The 9,822-nt window shown below is 50.2% G+C and overlaps 1 protein-coding gene across 1 annotated transcript; it reads right to left on the bottom strand.

The window, feature by feature from the left end:
• Positions 1-284: 284 nt before the first annotated feature.
• Ripply3 (ripply transcriptional repressor 3) lies at positions 285-7,870 on the bottom strand. Its single transcript, XM_051191672.1, has 4 exons — positions 7,720-7,870; positions 6,921-6,993; positions 2,392-2,459; positions 285-1,036 (listed from the first exon to the last, which is right to left on the bottom strand). The coding sequence occupies exons 1-4, from the start codon at positions 7,821-7,823 to the stop codon at positions 838-840; spliced, it is 444 nt and encodes a 147-aa protein (XP_051047629.1). The 5' UTR covers positions 7,824-7,870; the 3' UTR covers positions 285-837.
• Between the last annotated feature and the right edge of the window lie 1,952 nt (positions 7,871-9,822).

Here is a 9,822-nt window from a genome sequence, read left to right as displayed (position 1 = left end):
GTATGAGAAACAACCACTGAGCCGTCTCTCTGGCCCCCGAGTTCTCTCTACCATTCGAGTTCTGGGGGCTCAAAGTCAGGTTGTCTGGCTTGACAGCAAGCGCCTTTACCCGCTGAGCCACTGCTCTAACCTTTTCTTGCATTTGTGAAAGTAATATGAGTTAAATACATATAAGAAGAAAAAACCCTTTCAAACCTTTAGAACAGGAACTAATTTACTCCAAGAACATTTTATGCAAATGGATGATTATCAAACGATCTTTCAAAAAAATATTTATTCCAAGTAAAAATTCCTGCAAAGTGGTATATATACAGGAAGACGGGGTCAGGTAAGATAATTCAGGAGAGCCCTGAGGGGCATAGTCCTTGGGTTATCAAAATCACAAAATTCAAACTAATTTACACAAGACATTTCAATTAAAAATAGTATTTCATCAAATAACAAGATCATACTAGGCACCGAGTCAGAAAACTTGTCCCTTTACAGCCTATATATACTCACAGCCCTTACCCAGGCCTCGGAAACGCCTCTTCATCCCCTAAAAAGATTATGTCTTCTGGCTTCTTATTCCAGTGGAAATTATTCAGGGTTTCACTTTTTTCACAAGTAAGAGAATATTTTTTCAGACAGCTACTGAGCAATCAAATGAATCATTCACACACACACACACACACACACACACACACACACACAGAGTTAAAAGCGGAGTCCCTAGCTTTTGTAGGTGCTGGGTGGAGTCACGGCCTCGGAGGAAACTGGACAGGAGGCTGAATCCTGGCAAGGCTGTCTGTCCCCAGGACAGGGAGACCAGCACAGGAGAGAGACTGATCCCTGCAGTCACCCCAGAGGCCGTCCCGTCCTCCCTAGAGGCTTGCCAGCTCTATTTGTGCTGTCCTCCTGCTCCTCCTCCTCCTCGTCGTCCGACTCAGATTCATCGTTGTAGAAATGAATGGTAGCTTGCACTGGGAAGTTGGCCAACACTTTTTCCCCAGAACTCTGCAGGTATTCTTGACGCTTTGAAAGGGGTAAGTAAAGTCTAATATGAAAGAAACAAACGAGCCATTAGTCAACCTAAAAAAGCTCCCGGCAGACACACTTAATGCCCCCGTTTCCGTCTCATTCCTCTTTAAGTTACCAGAGCACAGAACTGGGCACCTGCTGAGGAACTAGTTAAGAAACCCACACTGGTGGACTTAGACCCACAGCAAAGGTGTCGGCATTAAGTGGGCTCTAATCTTAGAAGGCCTGCTTTGCTCAGGTGAGCCCTCCTGGATAGGAAATGTTCCTGGAGGACTAGCTGACTGTTCCAGACATGAAGAGGAGGAGTAGAGGTGTGTCCTTCTCTCCAGAAGGAGGAGGCGGGAGGGAGAGGGAGAGAGGGAGGGGAGGAAGGGGGAGGAGGAGAAAGACAAAGGGTGGAGGAAGGGAGAGGGAGGGGAAGGGAGGGAGAGGAAGGGAAAAGGTTAAATGCATAAAAATTGGAGGCCCCAAGTTTCAAGTTTTATAAAACTGGAGATTCTAGTTATTATGAAAAGTTTTTTTAAAATACTTTTAAAAGCAGCCGTAATAATCTCTTAATATTTTTCTCTTATTAATTCATTTGCTTCCCATCTGGCTCCATGGTCTTCTGAGGAAGCAGAGTCTGTCAATTGTGTCGATTGGTTGCTGCTGATTTTAGCTGGTGTCCCCGAGGACAGGCAGCGAGAATACACTGGTTATAGGCTGTCTGTGGCAACGCCCAGCTTCCTAAGATGGCACTGGATCAGGGCTTCCCCAGCTCCAGGCACCCTGGGCAACATCGGGAGACATTTTTGATTAACACAGCTAAAGAGATGCTCCTGGTGTTTCTGGGCGGGAGCCGGAATTGCGGAAGTACAGCCAAACACTCTGCGATGCTGAGGTCGATCCCCACAGCCCAGTCCAGCCCAGCCATGGTGGCAGTGAGCACATGCAAAATGCATCAACACATCCAAAACAGAAACATAAGCAAGGTTTAGGCCGGCCCATGTTTAAAGTTAGGCGATTGTGTGGAAGAATTTACCAGTGAGTTTGGAGGGCAAATAGGATTTGTCAAACGGCCAGTCCCAGCTTTGGTTTTCTTTCTTTTTTTGTTCTGTTTTTGGGGTTTCTCTGCGTAGTCCTGGCTGTCCTACAACTCCCTCTGTAGACCAGGCTGGCATTAAAGGCGTTCCAGCTTGCAATGAAACATTAAATGCATGAAATTTTGAGCAGATTCCAGAAATATAACAAAATATCCTTGCAACCCGTTGGTAAGGAAACGAAATAACTCTAGACAATATATTTAATTCTCTACTTTGCTGAAAGTGTTAACGTGTATGAACGTCTAGAGATCACAGGCTTTTTTTTACCATGAAGTAGTTAGTATATTACCTGACAGGGTGCTGGAATCCGAAGGCTCCCTTTGATCCTAAAGTTTGCTGGTTCCCCCAAGGCTCACACTGTAAAGACAATTGGAAAGCAGATGTAGTCAAGGAGCCACTGACGGCATCATCTTGGTTGTTCTTGTTTGTTTTTTGCTTTTGGTTTTTGGCTTTTTGAGATAGGATTTCTCTGTGTAGCTTTGGAGCCTGTCCTGTAACTACCTCTGTAGGCCAGGCTGGCTTCAAACTCATAGAGATCCGCCTGCTTCTGCCTCCCGAGTGCTGGGATTAAAGGTGCGCCTCCACCACCTGGACAGACAGGATCTTGAAGTTTTAAAGATACAACTTAAGCAGTGTGTAGTGACTACTAACAGTACTAGGATCTTAGAGTTGAAACTTCTGTGTTCTGCTTCCTGGGATGTTTATCCACAGAGGTCCAGGCACTATGAGAGCTCACACCTTAAATCCATGTGTGTGGTATGGTGTATTTGTGTGCATGTGTGTGTGCAAGTATGCTCGCTCGTGAGTGTGTGTGGAGGCCAGAGGTCCATATCAAATGTTTTCTGTCCTTCCAACAAAGTGCTTGAGTCAGGGCTCTGTCTCGTTAGCTAGACTGGCTCACCAGCAAGCTCCAGGGCTCCCCTGCCTCAGTCCCTGGTGCACCAGGCCTTGTACATGGGTCCTGGGATTGGATTCAGGTCCCCCCCACCCCCCGGTCCCACAGCAATCACTTTACCCACTGAGCCATCTCCACCTCCCAGGTCCTGGATTTTCTATAGACGTAAAAACCACTCAAAAGGCATGGGACGTTAGCCATATTGTCGTGGGTGTCCCTACATACAAACCTCTTGTGTTAGCACCTCACGCTTTCCACCGTGTTACTTGCACACCCGGGCATCTTTCCCCAGGCATGTGACTGTGCATTCCTGGGACTTTCCTGGTGGAGTGAAGCTCCTACCCCGTCCCTCTGAAGGAGGACGGGGAAACAGCACACAGACAAGGGAGGCCCAGGTGAAATGAAGAGGAAATAGAGGCACACTTCCGAGCATGAATGAATAGAGTTGGGTTGACCTCGGAGATCAACCTTTAAGATGAGGGTTCAAGGCTCCAGTCTCCACGGTATCTTAATGCTGGTGGTGGCCACTGGGAGCCGCACACAGACTGCAGTAAGGGCTGGCAGGCACCAGGGACAGACAGAAAGGGTGATTGCAAGCGCCTCTGCAGCATCCAACAAGCCACGATGGAAGCAACTCTGAGCACCACGGGACAAAGGACATGAGGACCAGAGCAGCAGGGAGCTGAGCAGGGAGGCAGGTGAGGAGGTGCTACAGACGCATCCCACTCTGCCTGGACTCTGGGCACCGAACCGGGTGGATTTGGCTTGAAGCACAGTCATGTTGTCCGACAGGCTAAGCAACAGAAGTCACGTTTTCATCTCAGCTCTCTGAGAACTTTACAGAGTGGGTCATAGAGCTAAAATGGGCTGAGGTGGAGATTAGGAAAAACCCAAGTTCTTTTGGATTCCACATAGTTTAGTGAAAACCAGACTAGTGACAGGGTGAAGGCTGCCAATGAGGACTGATATTTTGATATGGTTACTCTCCTGCTGCTCTGTTCTGTAGGAGCCCTGGGCGCGTGAGTGTGCATGTGGTGTGTGTGTGTGTGTGTGTGTGTGCATGTGGTGTGTGTGAGTGTGCATGTGGTGTGTGTGCATATGTGTGTGTGTGCGGTGTGTGTGTTTGTGTTTGTGTGTGCATGTGGTGTGTGTGAGTGTGCGTGTGGTGTGTGTGCATGTGTGTGTGAGTGTGCATGTGGTGTGTGTGAGTGTGTATGTGGTGTGTGTGTGAGTGTGGTGTGTGTGAGTGTGCATGTGTGTGAGTGTGGTGTGTGTGCATGTGTGTGGTGTGAGTGTGCATGTGTGTGTGTGTGTGTGTGTGTGCATGTGGTGAGTGCATGGGTAGCAATCTGAACAAACTGGCCTATAGGAATGTCCCTGCAGACATCACAGAGCCTCGGCAGTGTCTCCCCATGCTGACACTGTGAAGAGCCAAGTGCAGTTAAGTGAGATTCCTTGGAACACAATCCTTCACACTGACGCTGACTCTTCAGAACTATGGGAAACAACTTCTGGACTAAACTGTTTGGAATTTTATACAGTCCCTACACCGAAGCATTCACGCCACGCTGCAAGCAATCGTGTCTGGCCGAAGAGGACCTGTTTGGGCAACAGTACACACTGTGGTAGACGGAAAAGCACAGAGCTATTCTGACCAGAGAGAGGCTGCTTCCTTCAAGTGACTGGGGATGTGCCATACCTCTCTCAACCACACTAACATAAGTGCTCTTAACTTTTCATGCTGCATTTTCTTTTCCCTTTTGACTTTTTAAGGGAAGGTCTCACCACTGAACCTGTGGGATCTTCCCAAGTGCTTGGATGACAAACGTGAGCCACCACACCTGACTTTCAAAAAGATCTTAAGGGAAGGTCGGCTCTCAGGGAGAGAAACACTGAAGTGCGCACACTTCAGCAATTAAATGGGACTAGAAAAGCAAACCAGCTAAGCACTGTGCTTAAGGCGTGTGCGTCTTATAAGCTCCAGTGAACAGGCAGGGCAGAGAGTTTCAGCCGGACCTCTGTGGTGGGAAGCCTGGGTAAGTAGGACAGGTCTAAGTCCCGGCAGTGTGGACAAGGGGCCAGGAAGGAAATGCACAGAGGCCAAGTAATATCAAGGCTAGGGGGTGTCAAGCAGGACAGTGATAGGACATATGTTTGTCATCAGATACGCCAATCCCCAGGTCCCATCCTCAACGCATATATGTGTGTGTGTATATATATATGTATATATATATATATATATATATATATATATTTTTTTTTTTCTAAGATTGGTCTATCAAGTTTTTCCTAGTCCTGAGGAGGACACAGCTCTCTACGGGCACCAAGTGGGTACAGGTGACCCCCCTCCCCATCAAAGAACAAGGTCCTGGACAACTTTATATCTTTGTAATTTCAGTCTGCTTGCTGAAGTCCTGGGACAGGTCACCAAGCCTCAGCACCTCTCATAATTCTCTACAAAGTGGCATAGAGACTTGGCTGAGGAACTGTCCTGCTTTGCCACGATAGGGTGTTACTAGCCAGAAGCTCTGGCAGCCGGAGCACAGGCTCACTCACCCAGCTCGCTCAGGGGAGCCTGATTCACTGAGGCCTGCAGAGAACCAGGCCGTGACCTGGACAAAGAGTAAGTTTTCTCTTACCAGGGAATTTGGCTCCCTGGTAAAGCTGGGACCTAGTGACATTATGAGGCCCAGGGGTGGATCCCAAGCCCTGCCCTGACAAGGGTGTGGGAAGGCAGCCAGTTCTACAACCCCTACAGAACACCAAGCTCCCCTACCCACCCAGATCCTGGATGTAGCTGCTTTGTGTGAGGTGCAGTCAACTAGAAAGGGCTGTGTCTTAACACAGTCGTCACAACGGGCTGTCTCATCAGAACAGAGGGAAAGCTACCTGCGGGAGGCTGGCTGGCCGCCACCCAGTACTTCTGGCCTCACACACAATTGAGTGGTCCCACAGTCAGTCAGGTTTCACTTAGAGGACAATTTAGTAACTTGTGAGCATCCCCTTTAAAATCTGATTTTTAAGACCTTGGGTCTGAACCCAATAGAATAGAAAGAATTCTCTCCCATCCCTTAGAAATTTGGAGCAATGGCGATTAGGGCTAAAACATCACTTATCAGAGTGTTACCCCCTTTATTTCCTTCATTCTTAAGCAAACAAATGCCAACTGAATTAAAGCACGCCATATTCAAAAAAAAAAAAAAAAAAAAAAAAGAACTTAAATGTAAGAGTAAGGAGGGCCCTTCTTTCCCACGCCTAACTTTTCTTACACACGTCTGTCTGTACATTAAGCTGCATCCCACAGATGCTAAGTAAGTAAAATTCATAGTGTCCTCCCCGCTGGGTCAGGCTAGCGCCTTTGTTTTGAAACTTAATTTATATTTGAAACTGTTACAAATGTAAGCAAGTCTTTACCTTAATAAGTTAAAAGCAATTAAGTGGCAATGCAAAGATAAAGGAACGGTTGTGGCAATTAATCTTTGCCTACAAAGCTCTCCGCTTGAGTGTATTTGCACAGACGACAGTTCCTCCTGGAGCTCTTGCAGACAGGGCCGAAAGTGCTTCTCAAGGGCCAGGCTCTGGGTGGGGGCTTTTAACTGCGCCCACTGGACACTCTAGGTAGATCTCACGTCCGTCAGCCTTTCTTTGCACTGGGGCACCGGCAGCCCTGCTCATGGTGCAGTCGGCACACACACACACACACACACACACACACACACACACACACACACACACACACACACACACCGTGCATAATTACCATGCAACAGCTATGTGTGCAGAGGTTTCTTTTCCAGGATGGAAAAGCAACCAGGAGAAGCCATTAGCATCTCTGCTCACTCAGGCTCTGCCTGATTACTGTAGACACTTTCTGGCTTGACAGTTGTTACCTACAACACCCACAGTTTACACAGTTTACTTACCGGGCTTCCAGTTCTGGTCAGCGGGGCATCTTCAGGAAGCGGCACCCAAGGTCTCCACAGAGCCGGAGAGGAACTGGAAACAAGCGGGAGGAGACTGAACCTCGGGCGTCTCTGCTGCCGCTTAAAATGTTACTGTATCCTGTCTGCTTGACAAAGAGGCCCTGAGCACACCATGTTCCCCTGAGGTCTGTCTGCAGACCCAAGGGCCAGCCAGTCCTTACCCGTTCCTGTGCTTCCAAGCCCCAGATCCAACACCATTGCTGGGGTACGAGTTAGCCAAAGCATTTTCCTCCCAGCGAAGCTCTCAGTGATAGGTTAAGACTTTCCCTTACAGAGGTGGGTTTCAACTACATCACCTCTGCCACGGAAGGCTGTAGGTGCTACAGCGTTCTGCCACACGGAAGGGCGACCTGTCTCTCCATCAGCAAGCTACGCCCTCCCCAGCTGATTTGATTTCCTTAAACTTCACAGCTTTAAAGACAGCTGAGTCCCACGGATGGGCAAACGGAGTCCCAGTGTGGGGGTGGGGAAGACAAGTCCCTCAGTGATAGTGAGTGTGGGATCCTTTCAAAAGTTCCGTCCAGCCCCCTCTCTCCCCCAGTGTCCAGTGTTTCCCAGTAGGTCAGCTTGGGATGCTCAGTACGCACGCACAAGCCGCTGGCCCATTTCCTTGCCGGGTGTCCGCCGGGTCCCTGCGCTTCAGACAGGAGTTCTGCAGCAGTGGGTCTCGGGCTAGGGACCTCGCTCGGTGTCTGTGTGTCTGGATGCACCTCCACCGGGACTGCAGGGACACCCTCACCTTTCGGGCCCTGGAGGCAGCCGTGGCCTCCCGGGATCATCTCTGGGACAGTGGCAGAGGAGTCTCCGCGCCTCCCGGGCTCCGGCAGCCGCCTGGGATCTCATGGTGCGGTGCTGGCGGCTCGCGGGTCCCGGAGCCGACGGCGCCTGGTCCCGCTCGCCCGGCGCGCTCACCTACCCGCTCGCTCCGCGCCAGGTTTAAAAGCAGGGGCGGGGCGGGGCGGGGAGGGGACTCGGGGAAACTGCGCTCTCCCCCTTCCCCGGGTCGGGGGTGGGGTGGGTGGGTCTGGGGACCGCGGGAGGGGGACGGAGGAAGCGGAGGGTGGAGGGGAGGCTAGAAAGGCTCCAGGAAGACCGGCTGCTCCGGACCACGGGGAGGGTGCGTGTCCAGAGAAGGGACGAAAGGGAACCCGCAGGGGTCACGGGCGGAGCGGGAAGCTCAGGCCGGGGCAGGGCCCTCCGGGGCGGCGGCGGCGGCGGGGTGCGCGCCCTGGAGGTCGTCCTCACCGCGGAGCAGCCCGTGGCTGCCCTCGGGGTTCTGATCTCATCCAGGGTGACCCCGTCTAGCTCCCCCAACCCCCCCCCGTGTCTCCCTTTCGTGGGTGGGGGCTGAGTCCCGGCGACACCGACGGTCCGGGACAGGCCCACGAGAGAGGCTGTCACCGCTGGGTACGAGGACCCTGGGCGCGCAGCCTCATCCACCGGGCGTGGTAGGGGCTGCCTGTGGGAGTCGCCAGCCGAGACCCCTGGACACGCCTTCCTCACCCCCCAACCTGCTGCCAGTGCATGCCGGGTGACTGCATGCCAGGACTGGGCCTTGCTCTACTAAGTGGTTGTTAAAACAAAACAAAACAAAACAAGAAAACTGAAGATGTTCAGGGAATAAAATGTTTCCGTATGGTTTCTTTAAGATTTAGGGAAAATGCGGGTCCGTGGTGGTGCACACCTTTAATCACAGCACTCGGAGGCAGAAGCAGGACGATCTCTATGAGTTCGAGGCCAGCTGGTCTACAAGAGCTAGTTCCAGGACAGGCTCCAAACCCACAGAGAAACCCTGTCGAGAAAAACCAAAAACAAAACGAAAAAAGATGGGGAATATTTAACCTCAAAGAAGGGCAATCAGGAAAGAGGGAGAAATGGCAATCCTTATACACTGGATTGAAAGCCCCGTGTCCCGTGCAGGTCACTGAGGGGCAGGCACAGAGCGCAGTAAGGGGTCGGGTATTCCCTCCCCCCCCCCCCGAAGTTTAATAGCGTGTATCTGTTAGCTCAGAAGTTAGACTTCATTTCATCACTGAAGTCATCTTTTGAAGAGAGAATGAAAACACATCTTAAATCACAGTCACAGGAGGCAGAGGCAGGAGGATCTCTGAATTTGAGGACAGCCAGGGCTACACCGAGAAACCGTGTCTTGAAAAACCAAAATAAACAATTCCAGTAGGTCTTTTTATTTTCTGTCCTCCTCCTGTGTATACAATACATGGCCTCTACTGAGATCTGGACACTATGGAAAAATAGATACAAAGGCTTTAAAAATCTTATTTATGTTTATTTCATTGTATTTTGTGGTGTGTTGCCTGCATATATATGTGTGTGTGCCATTTGCATGCGTGGTGGTGCCTTTGGGTCAGACCCCCTGGAACTGGAGTTACAGACAGATGTGAGCTGCCATGTGGGTGCTGGGAACCAAACCCAGGACCTCTGCAAGGGCAGCCAGTGCTCTTAACCACGGAGCCATCTCTCTCCCCTAGATACAAGATTTACAAAGACTAGAAGTGTCTCCTCAGGATTTATTTGTTTTTACAGTTATTTATTTATGTATATGGGCAGGTGGAGGTCAGAGGACAGCTTGTGGGAGTCTGTTCTTTCTGTCTCCCTGTGGATTCTGGGCTAAAGCCCAGGTTGTCAGGTTTGATGGCAAGCATCCTTATCCACTGAGTTACGGTTGGCCCGGGTTACTAGGGACTTTGAAGGACTTTTGAAAACTGTTTCCTACATTTTCAACAAGGAATACACTACTTTTTACTGTGGCAAAAATAGAATACAAATTTACCAATCTACACTTAGGTGACAGACACAAAGGACACACATCTGGCCTTTCAAC

Source organism: Phodopus roborovskii, unplaced genomic scaffold (genome assembly GCF_943737965.1).
Source record: "Phodopus roborovskii unplaced genomic scaffold, PHOROB, whole genome shotgun sequence".
NCBI classification, from domain to species: domain Eukaryota; kingdom Metazoa; phylum Chordata; class Mammalia; order Rodentia; family Cricetidae; genus Phodopus; species Phodopus roborovskii.
This window is presented reverse-complemented; position numbering and strand designations above follow the sequence as displayed.

Coding starts and splice junctions, on each gene's coding strand:
- Ripply3 (XM_051191672.1), bottom strand. CDS start 7,823: ATGAGATCCCAGGCGGCTGCCGGAGCCCGGGAGGCGCGGAGACTCCTC. Junction 2,460..6,920: donor TGACCAGAACTGGAAGCCCG/GTAAGTAAACTG, acceptor TTGTCTTTACAG/TGTGAGCCTTGGGGGAACCA. Junction 1,037..2,391: donor GGATTCCAGCACCCTGTCAG/GTAATATACTAA, acceptor CTTTCATATTAG/ACTTTACTTACCCCTTTCAA.